The following is a 21,588-nucleotide window of genomic DNA, read 5'->3' on the forward strand; positions in this document are numbered from 1 at the left end:
AATCTGAGTTTCGCGGGAGGACCTTGGCGCGTAAACCGTATCCCTTCATTCATTGTCAGCAGCAGCTTCCTGGAGCCATTTTTCAGCTGCCGGCCGCAGCACTCGGGCTGCCGCCGCCGCCTCGCAATCCGTTGCATCGGCCGCCCCCGACGCCTCCATCCCCCCTCGGGGCCCGATATCCGTGCGGCCGGGACCCTCCTCTCTCCAGAGCCCCGATTATTTTTGGCCCCCGGGGCCCGTGCGGTGCGGAAAAATAAAAAGAAAAGAGAGAGAAGGGGCTCGGAAGCGCCGGGCGGGGAGGAGAGAAGGCGGAGAGACTTGGAAACTCCGACTGCAAATAATAAAGAAATTGAAAACAATACATTAATATACCATAGCAATAAAAAGAGCAGGAGCGAGAGATGAGAAAGGGGATCCAGCCCGCCCTGGAGCAGTACCTGGTGACCGCCGGGGGTGGGGAGGGGGCGGCTGTCGTCGCCGCCGCCGCTGCAGCCTCCATGGACAAAAGGGCACTGCTAGCCAGCCCTGGCTTCCCCGCCGCCGCCGCCGCCGCTGCTGCCACCCCGGGCGCATACATCCAGATCCTCACCACGAACACTTCCACCACCTCCTGTTCCTCCTCCCTCCAAAGCGGCGCCGTCGCCGCCGGCCCCCTCCTCCCCAGTGCCCCCGGCGCGGAGCAGACCGCCGGCAGCCTCCTCTACACCACGCCGCACGGACCCTCCAGCAGAGCCGGGCTGCTGCAGCAGCCACCAGCGCTGGGACGCGGCGGCAGCGGCGGCGGCGGCGGCCCTCCGGTAATGCCCTCCCGTTCCCACCGTCCCCAGCCCAGGCGGGAGGTGGGCTCGCACTGCGCGGGGTGGTGGGCGCGCTGCGGGCTGCCCCGGGAGAGCGCGAGGCCGAGCATCGTGGGCCTCGGCGGCTGCCCCTCCAACAAGGGTTTATTGTTAGACTTGTGTGCTCCCCCCAGCGCCCAGAGGGTCGGGGGGCTCCGCAAGGCGCGCGGGGCAGCCGGGATTGCCTTGGCGCGAACCACATCAAACACTCCGAAACTTTTCGCGGCCCCCCCTTCTTTTCCTGCACTTTTCCCTACCCCCACTCTCCCCTCCCCTCCAACTCGAAGCTTCCTCTTTCTCGGGCGTAGGAAGGGGTCACGCCCCGGATGGAGAAGGGGGTGGGGGAGGGAGTAGTGAACTGGGGAGTGGGGGACTCTGGGGGGTGGAAATTGGGGGACTGTTGGGGTGATCGCCCCCCGCCAGCCTCGAAGGCCCGTTGGCAGCCGGGGGTCCCTAAGGCGTGCTCGGAGCGCAGGGGCTCTGCCTGACTGCGCTTGACACATTTTGGGATCTGTAACTCCCGGCAACAAAGGGGCTGGGGGAGGCGGAGGAGGGTGTGTGTTGCGGGGAGGTGGGGCTGGAAGCCGGGTGTGGGCTGGGGCGTGGGCTGTCTGGGGGTGAGGGGCTAGCGGACTGGCGCCCCGGCCTGGGCGCATCCTAGCGGTGGCAGCGGCGGCGCCCGCGTGGCCCGAGCGCCCGGGCCTGCCTCGCCGGGCCCCGGGCCTGCCCTTGACCCGCCTCTCCCCTTGCCCCTTCCTTCCCCGCCCTGTCCCCCTCCCCGCCCCCCGGCGACGGAGGGCGGGGGCAGCCGTGATCCCGTCCCGCCGCCTGGGTCTGTCCCTCTCCCCGGGACCCGCCGGTGACGTTTCGCACACGTGCGCGGAGGACGCGCCTGTGACTGGGGAGGAGGCGGCGGCGGGAGGGGGCGCTGGAGGGGGAGAGGGGGGCACCCACTTCCTCCTGCTCGCCGGCTCCCTGGCCTGGGACCGTCCCGGCGCCCTCGCACCCGCCCCCGGCACGGCCACCCTCCCTCTCCTCTCCCTAACCCTCCCCCCCCCCACGGGCGCCCGCCCTCGCCCGGCGCCGCCGGTCTGTTCGGCCCTCCGGGCCCCCTCTCCAGCCGGCCCCCCCACCTCCCCCCCGGAGCCAGGCTGGTTTCGGAAATGCCCTTACAGCAGCAGGTTAGTGACCGGGACGGCTCGGGGGCCGCCGCCGCCGCGGGGGCACCGGATTCTGTTGGGGGCTGAAGCCGTGAGGGTAGGCGGTTGAGCGGGGTTTTGGAGTGGGAACGGGGGGTTGGGTGCTTGAGGGAAATGAGTAAGCAAGAAAAATCTAACTAAGTAAATGCCCCGGCCTCCGGTTCTAGGAACCTCGGGGCGGGAGTGTCCGCCCCAGGGGGTGGGCATGGTGTTTACGTGTATTTTTTCCTAGGGGGCCGATGGATGGGCGATCGAAAACCAGAGGGGGGCTTCTCGCCAATGGCCGAGTTGAGCTCTGTTTTCTGTCTTCCTTCCCTTGTGCTGGAGGGGGAGGGGGGCGGGTCAGAGGGTAGGGTGTCTGTAAGATTCCCAGGCCACCCGCTCCCTTTGTCCCTGTAATTTATAAAGCGCCTTTGAGAGATGATTTAGGTCAGTATTCGGCTTCTCTTTTTGTTGACACTGGAAAGAAGTGTGGCCCGGAGGTCTTCCCTCTTTCTCCCTTTCTCTCCTTCAATCCCTTCCTCCATGCCTCCTGTCTTCACCCTCGTGGTGAGGCTTGGCCCCCACGAGGCTAGAAACGAACCAGACTCAGAATACCGATCGTTGACCTCACCTTGTCTCAGCTCCAAATGGGCTCATTTTTCGGAGAATGAAGATTTTGCAGGGTCTTTAAGGAAGTCAGCACATAGCCAGCACTTTGGGAAATGAGAAGATGGGTTTTGGAAAATGAAAATTTTCATTTCCTTAACTCTTCCCAATTTCTCCCTGGGTTGGATCTTAACTGCATTCTCGCCCCGGCGATACTTGCTGGGAATGTGTGATAGAGTCTCCGTCCAAGGAGCTCTTCGTATTTTAGTGACTAGGGTCTGCCAGCAGGGGGGAAAGAGTACAGTACCTGCCTACACATACAGTATGCAGTGTGCTGGAGTCTCAGGCATAACAATGTTCCATGCTTTTATTAGCATTAAATACTGTTACTGACTTGACCGAAACATGCTTGCACATATTTTAAGCATATTTGCCCCCTACACAGTTCTGTTACTATCTTATAAACCTAATATGAAACAACCAGCTATTGACATAACTTGTTGGATTGGATTCAGATTTATGGGAGGGTCATTTTGATAATGGAAAGATGTGGGACTACCAGATTACTTTTTTTTTTTTTATCTTAGCCTGCTTGTTGGGCCAGGTCTTCAAAACAGGCTAGCCAAACTTATATGCAGTTCATTGTATTTAAGTATTTAAAGTATTAAAAATTGCCCTCACCACCTTCCAAGTTATTTCAAAACTTTATCCTCGCGATGAGATGATTATTCCAAAGACATGAGCACTGAATATAAAGTTTATTTTTTCTTACCAAAATTGTATTAGACTTCTATTAAAGTCTTGAAATTTTGTTGATATTCATTCCCTAAGCAGGAAAGACAGGATGGGGAATCTAAGTGATTGGCAGAACAAAGAGACCATTTAAACACTTTGCATCCAAGAAGAGGTGCGAACTCTTGTTCAGGTGGCCAGAGTTACAGACCCACCTGGTTCTAATTCCATGTTCTGGCTTAAGAGTATCTAAGAACTTAACCAGAAGCAAATTCTTCAGCTTTTGCTAATGGGAAAAAAGATACATGAGTGCAACCTTACTAGCTGTATTACATATGCATGTCATATGCAAATTGTATAATCTTAGGGAAATAATCTCTCAAAATACAGTTTCCTTTTGTGTAACCTAGGTACACTAACAATACTAACTCTAAGGTTCTTTTTAAGTGTTAAATATGATAATGCATGTAAAAGACTTAGCACAGTGCCTGACAAATAGTAGATGCCCAATAAAATTAATATTCAGAAATGCTGTTTTTTAATAACTTGGAGAAATAGTGTAAGGTCACATGTACACTGTCCCTTTGTTTACATATATGAGTAAAATGGTTAAAAGTTTTCTAAAGTGATAGGTAATTAATTCTTTATACCTAATTAGTTTGGGCTTTTAAATCTGTAAAGCAGTGGGTAAAATAGGGGCATGTCAGTATGACAGGCCTATGTAGATATGGTGGTGTTGAACTGTCCACACGTGAGCTTGTGCCTTGGGTGGTGACAAATTTAGATCAACTGATCCTCACTTTTTTTTGCCTGAGTTCCCCTCCTCCCGTGACTTCATGGACCTGCCATAAGTGCAGTCCATGCTTAGTGGCTTTTGTACGACTGAACTTTCAGTTGTCCCCAAGTCAGAGACATGTGCTAGATAAATTCAATTTTAGATAGTGAACTGTTGGAAATGGAAGCGCTCTAGAGAAACAGAGTCCAAAGTGCTATTTTCTGGAACAGAATGAGCTTCATCATTTTCTGCCTCTTCTATAAAGAAGCTGAAATTATTTCATTCTGCTTCTAGAAAATTTGGGATCTATTAATGCAGGAGACAATGGCCTGTCACATCTGATTTAATTTAATCCAGTCGTAGCAACACGCTGATTATACTTTGGGAAAGAACCCGCAATGCTTGAAATTTCCCTGTAAGAATAGAGGAACCATAGGTGCTGTAGCTGGGTCTCTTTTTTCTTGTACAAGTATGAAAGAAGAAAAATACTGGGTTCTTGTGGTTCTGTACTCAATAATCTTGCTTTTGCTGGGATATATGGTTGATGCCAAGTTTAAGTTAGAGGAGAATTTTTAGCTACTACATACCCCAAAATGGAAGTTTTAATATAATGCTGTGCCCAGACTCGGGCAGTACAAATAGCTCCACTATAATCAGTACCAAGGGTGCCACTCCAGTCATCGTCTGAAACAAAGCACCCTTAAATGTGGCACTGTGAGTGAAGGAACCCAAGCTTGCGAACAGGGAAGGATTTTTTTGTTTTTCTATAAATCGTCACCTTGTGCAATACTTGGAAGAGTAGATTCCCAGATTAATGTTGTGCTGTGTAAAGCTAACTTGAACACAGAAAATAACATTCTAAGCTTAGACATGAATACATAACAGCACCTGCAGATTGAAAGACTGTGGGAAAAAGTTGCTTTTATTCTCATTTCCCAGAAATATAATGCAGTAGTTGTCTTTTAACTGTCTTTATTGCCATCTCCAAAGATACACCATCCCCACCTTTAACACCTTTCCAAAGGACTTAGACCCATTTGGCAAAGCTGCAAGTATTCATAGTGAATTTTCTGGCCGGTTTTCTAACTTAATGTGATTTCCAAATATTCCATTTGTATCTCCGCTTTCCCAGGCCAACCAACTCCCATCCCTTTATAACCACCTGCTTTCTACTAACATTTGAGACTAGGATGAGTGAAAATCAGTTGCCTATGCTCATCAAATCAAGTCCCTCATACATTCCCATGAAACCACCCCAAATAGTGCACAGCAAAGAAGGTAGGTTTCAATTCTTATCAGATTCTCTGTTTCATTTTGGTTTTTAAAGAGAGGAACTTCCCTGAATTCTTTGAGGTACTAAGCATGTGGTCTAATGCATATTTTCATGCTTGTTAGCAGCTTAAAAATAGTGTTGCGGGGACTGTATTTACAATTACTAAAAAGCATTTTTTCTACTAATCATTTTTCATGGAACTAAGAAAGGAAGATAACTGGGAAAGCAGTAAATATAGGAAACCACTAATGGTATCTCCTTCCTCCTCCTCTGATCCTCTCTTGGCTTCAAAGAGTGACTTGGAAAATGTATCTTACACAAAGAAAAATTATACAACAGAAGGTACAAAAAAGCAGCAACTAAGATGGAGGCAGGAAAATTGGTGGGTAGGGTGGGGTTAAGTAGGGGGATAATGGCCAGAGCTTTGCTTCAATAGGAAGGAAATTAGTTTGTTTTCTGTTCTCACTTTGGCTTCAAACACTACCCTCCAAAAGTGATGTGTTCTTAGAATGAGAAAGAAGGGATAAGTTACAAGAATGCATTGTCAGTCTCCCCCCGCCCCCCAACCTTAACTAGAGGTCAGCCTTGTAGCCATGGCCACCACCGTCATCTGAAATATAACTTGGAGAAGAGAGAAAGCCCACTGGTTGCCGGATTGTATCACAAAGCACATGCATTTTGCTGTGCTGGAGAACCTGAGTAAAGCAGGCCACTGTTTAGCTTGTAAACTAAGGCAGGAATTTAGGTCAGCAGGAGGTTGATAGCAGTAGGAATTGACAGCTGATGGAACAGGGAAGGGATAAAAAGAAAAGTAATTGACTTTAGTCTGCTTTTTATTACTGTAGCCCAACTGGGGCCATTTGTAGTGTCCAGGCAACCTTCTTATAACTTGACAGTCCCTAAGAACAATACGTTAGGTTAACATAGGCCATAATTGATAATTCCAATGGTCTTCGAATTCTAACAGTTGAGAGCTGTAAAGAACAGAGGCATCATCTGACCCCATCCTCTCCATTTTGCAGGTGAGGAAATTAAGACCCAATGCAGTTAAGCTACTTGCCCAAGGTCACAAGCTGCCTAGTGGCAAAGCTAGAACTGGAACTGGAGACTAATTCTTAGAAGTCTCATTCCCTAAGAGAAAGTTAACTGTGTCTCATGTGCCCTATGTGGGAAAATTGGGATGTGTAGAATACGTTTTAGATTGCCTTCAGGAGTAGTTACATTTTATAAAAATGTACACATACAGAAGTGTCCTGTGAATAGTGGCTTTCCAGTAACAACTCATTGTCAAAGATACAAAATACAGTGAAGCTCCCTTAGATGTAAAGGAAAGGGAATTTTCAAAAATGGAAGGAATCGTCAACTCTAAGGAAAACATGATAGTAATTTTTTACAGCTTTATTTGTTATTTGCAAATCTGTTTTCTGTGGATGTGACATTTCTGGTGCTCAAAAAGTGAAACAGACGTACTTGGGAGAATAGAACCTAAAAGGACTTTTGAAACTTTCTTCAGGAGAGGGGCCAGTGTAGCTCTAGCATTGGAGGTTTTGTCCTGGGCCATCCACATCCTAAGTGACAGTTGTCATTTTCAGAGGTCCCCAGGCCCTTGCCCAGTAACGTTAGATGCTCTTCCTCCAGGAACATTTCTGGTTTAATAAAGTGGCTGATCAGTTAACTCTTTCAGAGGAAGTCACCATCCCCTAAAAGCCAGAACTAATTTCCTTAAAATGTCCTCTTTTACGTGTGGAACTGAGGAAGCTTAAAAATAGAATCACTTCAAGCCCTGAAGCCTAAAAGTGAAACATAATCCAATGTGGCTGTAGTTCACCGACTTGTTAGGGCCAGGGATATATGGCTTGTCCGTAATCCACAAACCAGAAAGGTGCCGTGCGTAGGGACCCGGTCTTACAGCCAGTGAACAGTAAGTAGCAATTGATGGGGAGAGTTGTAGTTACCAGTCGAGCAGATTTACCCTGGAAGGTCTTTTGGTGGATGGAGTCCATCTTTCAGGGAGTGGAGGAGCTAAATGCCCTTGGTCCTCCCGGCCAGCTCATGCCTGGCTACCTTTTTGGCATCTCCAGCATGTTCTTGACTGACTGCTGAGAAGGGCTTCTCATGTTGTGGCTCTCGACGTGGGGGGTCACGGAAAGTGAACTCAGAGCTTATAGATTTCACCCCTTCTTTGCCCTTTTCCGTTTCTGATGCTTAGAGCTCCAGAAATAAATAACCAGAGCAGCAGCCCTGTGACCCCACACCATCCTTTCTGAGCCTTTCTGTGTCTGGCAGCCCTTGGGAGAGGAAAAGACTTGTGTGTATATAACCCGCACCCTCCACCTAAAAGGCGAAATGTTGGGCAGGCGAGTGTGAGAGTCAGATGATGGAGCCCGAGTGCCTGGGTTCCTATTCTGGCTCACTTACTAGTGGTGTAACTTTGGGCAAATCACTTAACCTCTGCATCTGTACACTGGGGAAATAATAGTACCTACCTTGTGGGGTTAGGAAGATTAAATGAATTCAGACTTGTAAAGTGCTTAGACCAGTGTCTGGCATGTGGAAAGGATTATGTGAGTGTTCAATAGATACATGGAGGAGTTGCCCTTCCTGTCCTTGGCTGTCTCTTGGGCTGTCCTTTTGTGGCTTCTTTTCTGAATGAGCCCTAGTGTTCGTTTAAACCCAATTACACCTCTCTAAAAATGGTGGTGATGGGGAGGAGGAGGGAACCATATAGCAGTTTTCTCCTAACGTGGTCCTTCAGATCTTTGTTTCTCTTTTTAAGCTGTCCGTCGACTTGGGAGAAGGAACAGAGGAATAAGCTGCTTCTTACAATAGTACTATCAGTAGTAATAGTGTCATGCCTAAAATCTTCATTTCTGTGATTAAATGTGTTAATAAAGTTGCACTGTTAACATGAACTGCACTTTTTTTTTCCTGAGGAAGATTAGCCCTGAGCTAACTGCTGCCAATCCCCCTCTTTTTGCTGAGGAAGACTGGCCCTGAGCTAACATCTGTACCCATCTTCCTCTACTTTATATATGGGACACCTCCCACCGCATGGCTTGCCAAGCGGTGCCATGTGCATACCCGGGATCCCAATGGGGGAACCCTGGGCCCTGAAGCAGAACGTGCGCACTTAACCGCTGTGCCTCTGGGCCAGCCCCTGAAATGCACTTTTAACTTGATTTCATTTCTGTCCAGTAAACGATGGCTTAAGACTGAATGGCAGAAGCCAGAGTTGTCTGAGTGCCCTGTGCCCTGGCAGACTTGGAGGCCCCAGCCAGGGTGGGGTTGGGGTGAGGAGCTGCCTCTGGGCCTTCCTCTCCCCTTCTCATCTCCTTCTCACCCCTCGTTTTTTGTGTTATGTCTCTTCCTCCCCTACCCCTCACCTCTCCCTCTGCCTGGCTTGTAGAGGGATGCCAGAACTGCAGCCTTCATTGGCTGCTTCTGTGACTTATCAAATTAATTACAGCCTGTTCTCTAGTGTTTGAGGTATGGTGAAATCTCACCTTTCCCGTTTTGCTTCCCATTCCTCGGATGCTAGGATGCTGGCGTGGTGCGGTGTTGAAAGTGGCTGCAGGTTCCCCTCTAGTGCATTTATTTGCTTGTGAGTTCTTTCTCCTCCCAGTCTACCTGGCTCCTCTTGCTGCCATCCTGCCCACTGGTCCATCAGGGAAACCCGCAGAGCCGTCTCTGATTCCCCAGGGGCTTGGACCTCTCCCTTCCCTCAAGTTACTGCTTCTTTCCTGTAGCACATCTCAGTCTCCTGGTGTTCTTGACTTACTCCTCCAAACATGCAAGCCTTGAGAAGTCAGTCTGTGGTTTTTCATCGTGGAGTCCCTGCAATGCCTTCTACATTGTAGACTCTCAAATATTTGAGAAGAGGCGTTTTCATTAGGCACCTACAGTGTGCTTGGCACCCCACTCGTCCTGTTGGGGATGCAAAAGAAGTATGAGGTATGATCCGCCCACTCTTGAGTTTACAGTCTGTTTAGGGAGACAGGCTTTAAACACAAGTTGATTTGCAAGCAAGACTCAACAGGAGTCAGGAGGAAAACAAGACTCACCTAGTCCTCAACTATACAGTATCGACAGGAAGTGCCAGCTGGGCCATGAGAATGGGGAGGCCATGGCTCCCGTGATCATCAATCTTAGAGCACATTAGGGTGCTCACTTGAATCATCTGGGTGCTTTCAAAGAATACCAATACCTGGGCCTCATCCAGACTAATTAGAGTCTCTGGGGGTGGGATCCAGACATGGTTATTTTTTTAAGTGTCCCACTTTATTTTAGTGTGCACTCTCAATTGGAACCACTGAGCTAGGTAGAGAGGAAAAGATGGAGATTGTTCATGGCTGGGGAAATATAAGGCAAATGTAGGGAGGCAGAAAGTGGGTTAGCGTAAGAAGAGACCAGTTGGACTGGAATCAGTATGGGGGAATAATAGGACCTAACATTGGGTATGTTGATAGAATTGGTCTAGAATAGAGACTGCCTTCCTACCAGGGCCTGTTAGGGAGTTAATGGGGGGGCAGGGCGGAATAAGTAGAGGGGGGTTGTATTTAAACAAAGAAGAAATGCCCATCAAAACGGGGCCATGGGACCCTACTCCAGGCAATGGCTGCCAGAGGTAAGGCAGGCCCCGTTTGTTGCCAGGTCTTCAACCTTCTTAAAATGCCAGAAATCTACCAGTTAAAATGTTGGCTCCATAAAAAAGGAAAATGTGTAAGCCAAACAAAATAGGTCTCTAGACCAGATTTGGCTTAAGGGCTGCCACTCAGCAGTCTCTCTGGTCTATGGGATAATAATAGCTAATGTTTATCAAGTGCCTGCGGGTATGGAGGACACTAAACTAAGTGCTTTACACGCATTAGCACATTATGCACATAACAACTATGAAGTGGGCATTATTATCCTGCTTGTTCTGCACAGGAATAAACAGACAGTGAGGGGTTAAGAGGCTGGCTCAGGGCTCCACTGATGAGTGGGGCAACCGAAGCTGAACCCAAGGAGCCTGGCTCCAAAGTCTCAGCTTATTCCCAGTGTTTATCCTCTATGATCTCTGACATTGTATTAATTACATAGTAGGAACCCAAGGTACCTGTCAAAAAGAAATAATGCAGTCTTTTTCCAGGCTTACCTGATACTCAGAATTGCCTGTAGCACTTGTTCCTGATGGAGATTCCAGGCTCCACCTCTACTCACCTCAATCAGAAGCACCAAGAGATTCTGATCTTCTGGAACATTTGGGAAACACTGCTGTAGGTAGTTGAGCACAAGCAAAGGTTCTTAAAGCTGGGATGACCAGGTGATGCAGGAGCTGACTGCGCAATCAGTGCACATTTTGTATATCTCAACTCCTTCCTCAGTTGTAGAGTGCAGCCCTGCCGACCCCAGGGGCCTGGCCAGGTGCATTGGTACCCCATGCCCACCCTGGATTTCCAGGTCAATGTCAAGGCAAACCATCCAAAGATGGGTTACCCAAGACCCCAAGGAGGTGAAACAAGAAGGGATTCCTGAGGGGTTGAGCATCTTAGCTCAGGAGATTCAAGTGAGCACTGTTGGTGTATGCCAGACACCAACACTGACTGGGAACCAGGGCGACACGCTGGACACCCTGCCCTTGAGGGGTTTACCTGACTTATATAGGAAGCCTTTTCATTCTGTTGGATCTGGGCCTGCCTGGAACAGGTTACCAAGTGGACAAAAAGCCAGAAATTTCTCTGGGAAGAGAATTAGGACATACCATTTAGAGTATGGATGCTATAGAGGTAATGAGTCTGGAAGCAGGACAGCAACAATGACAGTGTGAAAATGCAGGATGGAGGTGAGGGACAGCCAGAGGGAGAAAAGAAATACAAGATCTTTGACTCCATAGATGTTTACCTCCTGGGGCTAAAAGAATGAATGAGGCTGAGCTTTTCCTCCATCAGGGTGTGCACTGCGTGGAGGGAATGGTTATGTTGGTATGAGTCGGTTGTGAGTGATGCCGTGGGCCATCCAGCTTTCTAAGAGGGTCGCGCCCAGCACTGGGAATGTGGCTTTGGCAGAGGGGCTATAGTGGGAGTCTTGATGAACAACAGCGAGCCAAGAAGTGGTCTCCTAGCTTTAAAAAGCAAAAAATTGATGTGGTGCCACAAAAACCTGTCATCATTTTCACTTCTCTCTCTGTAATATGAAAACGAGACAGATTCATCAGGTTGATTTTTGGGGATCAATACTGTCAGGGCTCCCAGAGATGAGCCATCCGATGTTATTTATTATGTGCTTTACCAGGTCTGGGCCTGGCTCTTAGATGCTTTGAGAAAACGCCCAATTTGCAACCTCTCAAAGCAAAGAGCCGGCTGGAGGGCGCTGTGCCTAAAGAAAGGTCACATCATCACGCCTTGAACTGAGATGGCTCTTTAGACCATATTTCCTATGCTCTCTGATTTTGCTGATTAAAACAAATCTTGAATTTGTTTTCTTAAGCTCTAGCATATTAATGTTTAAAAATGAGTCCTTGAGTACTCCTTTAGAGGAAAGAGCCACCTAAATTCTAAGTATCTTTATAACTGATTTTTAAATATGTAATTGTGTTTAAGCCTATTTGCAGCACTCTTTGAATTGACCAATCTTGTTGCTATATTGGGCAGCAAAACTTATGACGATCACACTAATAATGTAGTAAAGTCGCCAGCCTTTCGTGTTGCTGTTCTCCTTGTCAGAATCTCAGGCACCCGAATTCTGGGACTAGTCTTTAGGAGGCAAGGTTTTCAGCCCTAGAGACCCGTGACGTGGTGGTATGGTTCGGAAGGGGCACAGGACTTGAAGATCTGCCTCCAGAAATGTGTGTCACTTACCAGCATGTGACCTTTTACAAATTAAATCTATGAACTGCAGTTACCTAAAATAGTGTTCCTGTCTCCTTCAATGCTGGTTGGAGGGATTAAATGAGATAGTGTGTATAGGAAATGTACTGTATGTTCCACACCTGGTGCCTCCCCCTCCCCCCATGGTAGGAAATCTTAAGTGTTGCTTGGGTCTGAATTCTCAGTATTTTTGCTCACTTCAGGAAAACGAATTATTGGACAAACACTTATTGAACACCTACTTTGTGCAGAATGCAGTTCCCGGTGTTCTGGGTGTTTCGTAGGTGACTGCTCTTCTTGTCCTCAAGGAGTTTGTCAGGAGACAGGGGAGATGAAACATGTTCTCCGATAACTAAGACAAGATAAAAGACAGTGAAGGCTGTAAGAAAACATCGATGCAGCTTCTTAGGCATCCAAACTTGGAGTGGGGAGCGGGGAGGACAGAGGTTTTAGGTAGGTAGAAACTGGAGCAGGATTTCAGCACTCTTGACATTTTGGCCAGATGCTTCTTTGTGGTGGGAAATGTCCTGTGCATTGTGGATGTTTAGCAGCGTTGCTGGCCTCCGCTCACCAGATGCCAGTAGCACCCCCCAGTTATGACAATCAAAATTGTCCCCGGACATGGCCAAATGTCCCCTCAGGGCAAAATTGCCCCCCATCCCCACCATCCACCTCCATTGAGAACCACTTAACTAGACCTTGAAGAAACGGCAGAAACAGAGACTCATATATAGGCTCTTCCATATACAGTATACATTTAAATTTTAAAGTATGGTATAAAAAGGTAAATGATTTCTCAGAACTGGATTTTAACTTTGGCATGCCTAACCCTACCATGGAACCCAAGAGCTATGGTTCACTGCTCCCCACTCTTGGTAGATGATACAGAGAAAGCATGCTCTGTGTAGCCGGCTGAGGCCCTGTCTGTTTTATGATAGGCATGCTGTGAATCGGCCACTCGAAGCCTCTTTCTGACTTGGAGAAGAAAGGATCAAAGTCTGCAGTTGAGGGAAAGCCAAGGAAGGTTTGCATTTATCATTTACTCAACTGGGTTATTAAGAGAGATCTTCTGGGGGCCGGCCCGGTGGCCAAATCATTAAGTTCGCACGCTCAGCTTTGGCAGCATGCGGACATGGCACCACTCATCAGGCCATGTTGTGGCAGCCTCCCACATAGCACAACCAGAAGGACGCACAATTAGAATATACAACTATGTACTGGGGGGCTTTGGGGAGAAGAAGAAGAAGAAGAAGAAGAAGAAAAGAAGATTGTCAACAGATGTTAGCTCAGATGCCAGTCTTTAAAAAAAGAGAGACCTTCTGCTCAGGACCAACTTCTCAGCATGGCTGTTGATCCCAGCATCACCATGGTCATAGTTAGATGATTTGGACACATCACTTCCCATCTAACCCGAGTTTCTTCATCTGTCAAATGAGGAGATTTGACAGGGTTCCTACCTCATAAGGTTGTTGTGAAAATTGAACGCCGTGTGTATAAAGTGCTGCCTACAGGGCCAGCCACGTGCTGAACACTCCAAAATGTTTGTTGTCACCATCATCTATATTGTTACTGTTGTCATCGTTGTTATTAAGTTGAGCCTCCTTTTCAGGGCAACTCAACAGTTGCCAGCCATTCCCTTTGTTGCTGGTGCTTCCGCAAGCGCTTTGCCTTGCTTACCCATCCCCTTGCTGGCCACACTTTCCACCATGCAGCATGCTGATTCGTTTGACGTATTTAGCAGAAATGTATGGAGCACCTGGTATATGTCAGCCCCTCTTCTAGGCGCTGGGGATACAGCAGTGTCAACACAGACAAAATTCCCTGCCTGTGTGTGGCTTGGGTCATAATTGATGAAGACTTTGCCATGTAGTGAATACCCTATTCCTGTCTTTGATGGATTCTAGTCTATTTTTTAAGAACAATAGTTCTTAAATATGTGGTCCCAGAGCAGCAGCAGCACTTCGGAACTTGTTAGAAATGCAAATTTTAGGGTCATATTCAAGACTTACTGAGTCAGAAACTCTGGCATAGGACCAGTGGTGTAGGGTTTAACAGGCCCCCCCGGGTCATTCCGATGCACCAAGTTTGAGAGGCTCTGTTTGGGAAAGGATAGCTCTCAGCAAGAAGGGATGGGAAAGCCAAGGCCTTGGATGGGCTGCAGTGTGATGTGGTGCCATCAAAGAAGGTATTGGTCACATAGTGCAATTCTAACAAAAGCAGAGCTTACAGAGGGCAGTCTTAGCTGTATCAAGACAGTTCAAAACTGGCAGTATCCTTTGATCTCTTCCTGGACCTGGCATCCCTTCTTGAAATGGGAGGACTCTGGGAGGTCCCTGCCTGCTGCAGCACAGAACTCAGGAACAGAAATTCTTAGCCTTCTTTGGGCTTTTCATCATCCAGTGAACAGGGAAACTGCTTCCCTCCCTTTTCTCCAGAGACTTTTGCCATGTTTGCTTGACAGTTATTTTCTTTCCTTTAATTCCTTCTCTTTTAATCGTCCTCTTATCTGGCACCATTAAAAATCTTTATGTCTATAACCACATTGCCAGCCAGATGTACAAGGTGTATCTGGAAATGAAATGGCTGCTCTCCTTACATGTCTGGTAATTTGGGTATTTAAAGATATTGTGAGGAGAAAATGAAATGAGAGACCATGGTACAGCGTCCAGCCTGCAGCTGGGCACAGAGTGACCAGCCACTCGATTAATGTTGGCGCAATTCCTGACCCTATCCCCAACTCATTATGAAAACCAATAAAGGTGTTAAATACATACCACAGTTTTGTCTGAAAAGGTTGACTACCCACACTTTGAATGGATATGAATAACCATTGTATAAATTATAACCAAAATCATAGAATCAGAAGTTTTGATTAGTTAAAACCTTTATTAAATATATGCAGAATTAAATAAACTTAGAAACTCAAGGAGCCGGGCTGGTAGCGTAGTTAAGTTCGCACACTGCACTTCAGTGGCCCTGGGTTCACAGGTTCAGATCCTGGGCGCAGACCTAGCACCACTGGTCAGGCCATGCTGTGGCGGCATCCTACATAAAACAGAGGAAGATTGGCATAGACATTAGCTCAGGGCCAGTCTTCCTCACACACACATACGCACACACAAAAAACCCCTCAAAATAGATGTTACCTGATTTTTTTTTTTTGTGAAGATGGATGAAAAAAAAAAATGCCCTAATCAGATTGGCAGAAATTCCTTAGTTCCAGACTAGCCCAAACCTGGGTATGCTTATAACTAACCTGTCAATTTAGCAGCCATCTTCAGTTTGCAAATGCTAATTCATTACTATCATGGTAAAAGGAGTGTTTGGAATGGATTGATAGTACTTTTTTAATAAAAGACTGTGTCTTGAAAATCTACAGGAAAGACTATAAGGTTGTATTATGGCCCAGGTTTGTCCTGGTGTTTCTCTTCTAAAAATGTCTCTCTGGCCCTTGGTGGGCATTTCCTCCCCCTTTCCGTCCACCTTCAGCCAAAACAACTTCTGGTTACAGTGACGGTTTTAAGTTTGCCATTTGTGGTTGATTATATTACAGAGGTTGGGAAAATAAGGCCAGCACCACTCATTTCTTGCTTCCTGCCTTGCTTGAGAATGTGAGGATCAGCTTTTCTAAGTCCTTGACTTTCAACGTCTGCTGCTCTATATAGCAAGGGTGGCCAAGGTGTGGCCCTCAACGTCCGCCACCTCTGCAGGTCTAGCATGACTCACCTCCTGCCATCCTTTCCAAAACCAGGTCTGGGGACGGAGGTGTGGGCCTCCCCTCTGCCTTGTAGGGTAAAAGCAATTGGAATAGAGCCGTGCTGTCTACGTCGTTGAGTTTTATAAATGTTTGTTAGACGGTCTAGATATGGATTGTCACATTTCTTTTGAGTCTTGCATTTCCTTTGGTGTAATCTAAGAATAATGTTAAAATGGCCAGCCAGTTGGCTGCCCGTTTTAGGTAAGGTAGGTCTGCTGCTATTTTTGCAACTTGGAGAGATCTCAATAGGAATAGATATAGGCCCCAAGTTTGCATGGTTAGGAACTCAGATTAGTTGCTCTGGAAGACTGCTCTGTGTTAATCAGAGTTCTGAAGACTGGTAAGCTAGAATGCAAGCTTATTAATTTACCCTGAGAAAGATAAGTGCCAAATGGACAGTTGCGGAGGTTGGTATTATCTCGTGTTCCCTATCCGAAGGTTATTAGCTGGGTCAGAATAAAGGAGTTGCATGATCCTGTTAGTGTCCTGCAGCTGTGGTAGCTCCTGGAGTGGACCTGCAGAGGCGGGAGTCCTGCTGGCTGTTTAAGGAGCATGATGGACACTGTCATTTACTCAGGTGTCCGGTGATGGCTGTTACGAAACACTTTGTTGCTCCTTTTTTTTTTTTAAGAAAATACTTGTTTTTAGTTTATGCTTGTTATTTAAAGAAATGAGAGACTATATAAGTCAATGGAGTAAAATTTTAAATACCCACTTTGCTCCCTCCTACTCCTGCTTCCCTTCCTAGAGGAAACCACAATAACTTGATCTTGGCCTTTCTCTTTTATATCCATTTGCAAAGATATATTTTACATAAAGGTGCAAATTGTGGCTTGCAGTTTGTACTTAGCAAGGTATTCGACATATTTCCGTATTGATGTTCATTGATGTACACTGCCGCCCATTATATGGATATGCCAGAATGTAGTTAGCTCTTGCCATTTGATTGTTATTTCTAGTTCTAACTATTGACATTATAAACAGTGCTACCTTGAATATCCTTGTACATATGTTTTTGTGACGTGTATTTCTGTAGGCTAGATTTCTACATATTGAATTTCTGTCACAGGGCACTTATAAGTAAAATGCTGATAGATAAGGCCAATTGTCTGCTAAAAAGGCTGAACCAATTCTTATTCCAGTGTAGAGAATGTGTTTTTTCATACACTTTCCAACACTGGATAGTCTCTGCACTTTTGCTAGAGATGGTTTTGCTAGTGATGCTAGATCGTATCTCCTGATTTTTATTTTGTGTTTCCTTAATTATTATTACTGTTACCACCACCACTGCTGCTACTCTTACTGCTACTGGCTGTTATTTATTGAGTGTTTTTATGTGCCAGGATTGGTTTAAGCGCGCTATGTGAAATTTACTAATTTCCTATATATATATATGTATATATATATATATATATATGGTATGATTATGGTCCTCATTTACAGATGATGAAAGAGAAACAGATTAGTAAATTTAAGCATCTCTGCCCCTATTTGTATTTCTGTGAATTGCTTCTTTGAATCCTTTACCATTTTTGTTTACAAGGCTATTTATAATTTTCTTATTGAATTATTGGCACTTTTAATGAGTTATGGATATTAGACTTTCTCTGGTGTGTGTGGGGTAAATACTTTTTCCTAGTTTGTCATTTTTCTTTTATAATGTTATCCACAAGATCTATTTCTCTCTACAGAAGTTTTGCTCAATTTTTTATATGTAAAACTACAATCTTTATAGTTTATGAGTTTGGTGGCAGTTTTGGGAAAGCCTTTCCTAATCTCCAAATTTTAACAATATTCTATATTTTCTTCTCCTGACTTCATAATTTTGTTATTTTGATCTTTAACTTCTTGGGAAGGGTGGGGGTGTGTGTGTGTTAAAGATGTGACTTTATGTTTTTCCCAAATGGATAGGCAATTATATTAGTGCCATTTATTGAATGGTTCAGCCTTTCCCCATAAATTTGAAATGCCACTTTTATCATATTAAAGTGTGTGTGTGCGCATGCACACAAGCATGTGCACACGGTTCTATATTGGTCTGAATCTTGACCTTCTCTACCCTGATCCACTGATAGCTTTGTCTCTTTCTAAGGAAAAAGCACAGTGCTTTAAATACAGTAGCTTTATGGTATGTTTTTCTATAAATAGGAAAAACCCCACCCCCTTTTATCTTATGCTTGTTTTTTTTCCATTAAAATTACAGTTTTCATCGTTTCACTTGCTTGCGATTTTACAGATTGGGTTCTGTCTCCCCCATCCACTGTGAATTTAGGATAATAAGAAAGATAATAATTTCCCGTCTTATTGAATAGCTTTGTACCCCAGGAATGGCGGTGAGCATTTTACATATATTATTTCATCTGACGACAGCAGTGCTTCCTCGTCTGTAGATGAGAAAAGTGAGGCTAAGTGGTTAAACAGTTTGTCCCAGGCTATACTGCTAGGTGGTGGTGGAACCAGGATTCCAGACCAAGTGATTTCCAACCTCTCTTTCAATCCTGATGCTACCCAGACACTTGGAGTCTCCTCGCTGAACGTTTACAGGCCCTTGTATAGGATGGGTTGTTGGTGTCTCCATGTTCTGCGGGGCATCAATGACATTAACAGAGTGTTTATTGTGTGAAGTGAAAGACCTAATAAGATCTCTCCTAAGGACTCACATATTGGGGCAGCAAGAGTTGAAAGTTTTTGGCTTTGCCGAGGGTGTTTGTTCCGATTTAGGACATGAGTCAAGGTGGCCCCACAGTGTAAAACAGAAGTGAGAGGGGAGAGAAATCATTTAGCAGATGCCTGTTCTTAGGCCAGACACCTGTTGAACTCTCCTCAGCTCTGAGAGTGGTGGGTCTGGGTGTGGTTTGGAAACCAAAGGGGGGAGGACACAGCCCTAGATATTAAAGGATGGGCAATTCAGGTGGGAGAGGCCATTGACAGAACCCCAGGCACGTCTACCTTTTCAAAGACAAGGCAACACATGTTAGCTCTCTAGTGGAAGAACAAAGGTCTGTGATGGAGCTGGAAACACTTCCCTAGAGAGGAGCGTTTGAACTGGGTCATTATTTCTCTGTGTCTGAATCAATCTGCTTACTGGTCTAAGCCGTCCCTTCCCACAGGTGGTTGCCTCTTGATTTGATTTCTCTCAGGTGCCTTCCGCTGATTCTTAAGGGTGAACATCAGGAAAGTAATTTTCTTTGGAGAACTTTGAAACTGCTTCCCAAACAGAAGTCCAGCTGAGCTCCCACTGGGAGCCTTGGAAAAGTAATCCTATTTATTAGTAGTAGTATATTGATTTTTGTGTGTAAAATGGACCCAGAGGCCTGTGACAATGAGTCCATTTGAAATTATAATTTAAAATATCTAACAGAATAGCTGTGCGGAAATACTGCCCCAGAATATAAATGATTAGATGCTTAGTGAATTTCTCATGTGCATGTAATTAAATTGGCAATTGGTAGGTCAAGTTTGTTTTCATATTCTAAATCCTTTTATTTACCTTTTCTTCAGCAATCACTGTGTAAAGATAGAGAAATAGCCAGACCTTATGAAAATACATACTTGTGCTTTGTTATTCATTTATTTGTTTAATCAGGCCACATTACCCGATCTTGTCTTATAAAATAGAAGGCACTTCATCAAAGAATTCTTTTTTTTTTTTAGAATTCTCCTCTTTACTGCATGACTACACTCTTAATTTTGTGAAAGCCTAGAAGGTTTCCTTCCAGATTAAAAGATAAGTGTATAATTATTTTATTATTCATTTAGCACATGCTGCCTGACCCTGTTTCATATGTCTGCAGTTATGGCTGGTATGTCTACTCCGTTCCCAGACTCCCCAGTCCTGATATCTCTCTGATCACCACCTAGTGTCGCTCCAGGATTATGACCACAGGTGGGCCTGCTGGGGCTGCCTGGTGGTGACCGCCGCCAGTGCTGGTAACCCTGACATCTGTGGCTTTGCTTCGGCTGACTTGGCCTTTCTCTCACTCCCAGGGCTTAAGCTTTAACTCAGCTCACCCTGTTAGCAGGTTTTCTCCACAATTCCTTTAAAATATACTTTTCACTTCTTCCTTCCCATCCCCCCCAATACAACTGCCCTGGCATCTTGGCTTTTTCCATTCTTGACAAATGATCTGTCCACTGTAACTGTAGCTCCGCTCTGCTGATATCTGTTGAAATTAGACCTAGAATCTAAATGTGGCTTCATGAAACGATGGGTGAGACATTTTTCTCTTCAAATAGTCTGTGGTCTCCTGGCACCCCAAACCACCTATCTATACATTCTTTAGTGTGATGTCGGGGGGGAAATGGGTAATATGTGTCTGGAAGTGATTTAGAATTAAAAGTTCTGTGTAAGGCACCCTGTTCACTGTCTTTTGCATCTATGGTAAAATAGAGAGATGTTCACCACCATGGCTGCCTGCCTTTCCCAAGCTTATTGAACCAACTTCAACCTTATTGCATTTCTTATCATGTCGTAGAAATCAAGACCCTCTCTGTGTTCACTCCTACAGCTACTTACCCTAATGAGACTTTGTAACCCAGAGAGTAAACCTTTCATTTATGCTTCATGGACTGAGTTACCCAAACACTTTGCCTTTGGTCTTTTTTCTCTTAGAAGTTCAAAACAACAATTTGAACTGAAACTGAAATATAGGTAGATGACAAATGTGACTGTGTTTGTGCTGGAGGCGAGCCAGACTGCACGGTGATTACTTACAGCAAACGGGAGACTGCTCAGGAGAGGGGTTGGCCAGGGCCTGGGCAACAGGGGGGTTGCTGTGTCGTCAGACTCAGGAGACCTGGGACCTGACAGGTGGTCACAGCCTGGATAAGTTGGATGGATTCTTTCACCTTTAGGCTCCAGTTTCTTATCTGTCGACTGAGTGATCTTTATGTCCCTTTCCACTCAGACCTTCTATGATTTTGTCCACTAAGCCACAGGGCCTCAGCACTGTGGCCCTTAGGTCCTTGGCCTCAGGGAGGTTTTGCTGCTCAACATGCCACCATGCATTTGGAGTCCCATTAGAGGTGACTCAGACCTTGTGCAAGGATGCCACCACGGGAGTTGAGTCCCTCCTACCACACGCCACACCCCTTCCCAGGCCAGACTTGATGTCTCTCACTTCTCCTCTTTTCAAAGTCCTAAGGGTTAATTATGATGTTTACTATTTACATTTGCATTCCTGATAGTGCTCTTTCAAAGTGAGTTGGCACCAGCCTAAGTAGATCTCGGAATCAGGGTGTGGTTCTCCTGGCCTTTGAAGTGGTTGCTGCTCAGATGCAGCAGGCAGGCCTAGGTGAACGTTCCATCATTCGGAAATCCAGAAATCGCTGAGGATCACTGCCTGCCGGTTGCCAAGACTTTGGTCCCTGCCCTCCAGCAACTCACTGAACTGCCTTTAAGTTCGTGCAGCAATTCTGAGAAATACTGAGAAAAGTTATTTCCGGGTTATAGGTGAAGAAACAGAATGAAGGTCAGAGACCTTTAATGACTTTTTTTTTACCCCAAGATGAGAGCCCTGGTTAGACTTTGGAGTTACTTGGGTTTAAAATCTCATAAGCTATGGGAGCTCGGGCAAGTTATTC

General features: G+C 46.0%; 1 protein-coding gene across 3 annotated transcripts in view; it reads left to right on the forward strand.

Moving 5' to 3' along the window:
- The first annotated feature begins 293 nt into the window (after nt 1-293).
- E2F3 (E2F transcription factor 3) overlaps nt 294-21,588 on the forward strand; it is a 74,309-nt gene continuing 53,014 nt past the window's right edge. Inside the window, exon 1 of one of the 3 annotated variants that reach the window (XM_023624509.2) lies at nt 294-797. In XM_023624509.2, the coding sequence (XP_023480277.1) occupies nt 402-797 (396 nt within the window). In that variant the 5' untranslated portion in view covers nt 294-401. Of the gene's footprint in view, nt 798-1,679; nt 2,018-21,588 lie in introns of those variants that run through there. The other 2 variants (XM_023624507.2, XM_070244141.1) reach the window with 2 other exon arrangements.

The sequence above is a fragment of the Equus caballus genome, chromosome 20 (assembly GCF_041296265.1).
Source record: "Equus caballus isolate H_3958 breed thoroughbred chromosome 20, TB-T2T, whole genome shotgun sequence".
Lineage (NCBI taxonomy): Eukaryota > Metazoa > Chordata > Mammalia > Perissodactyla > Equidae > Equus > Equus caballus.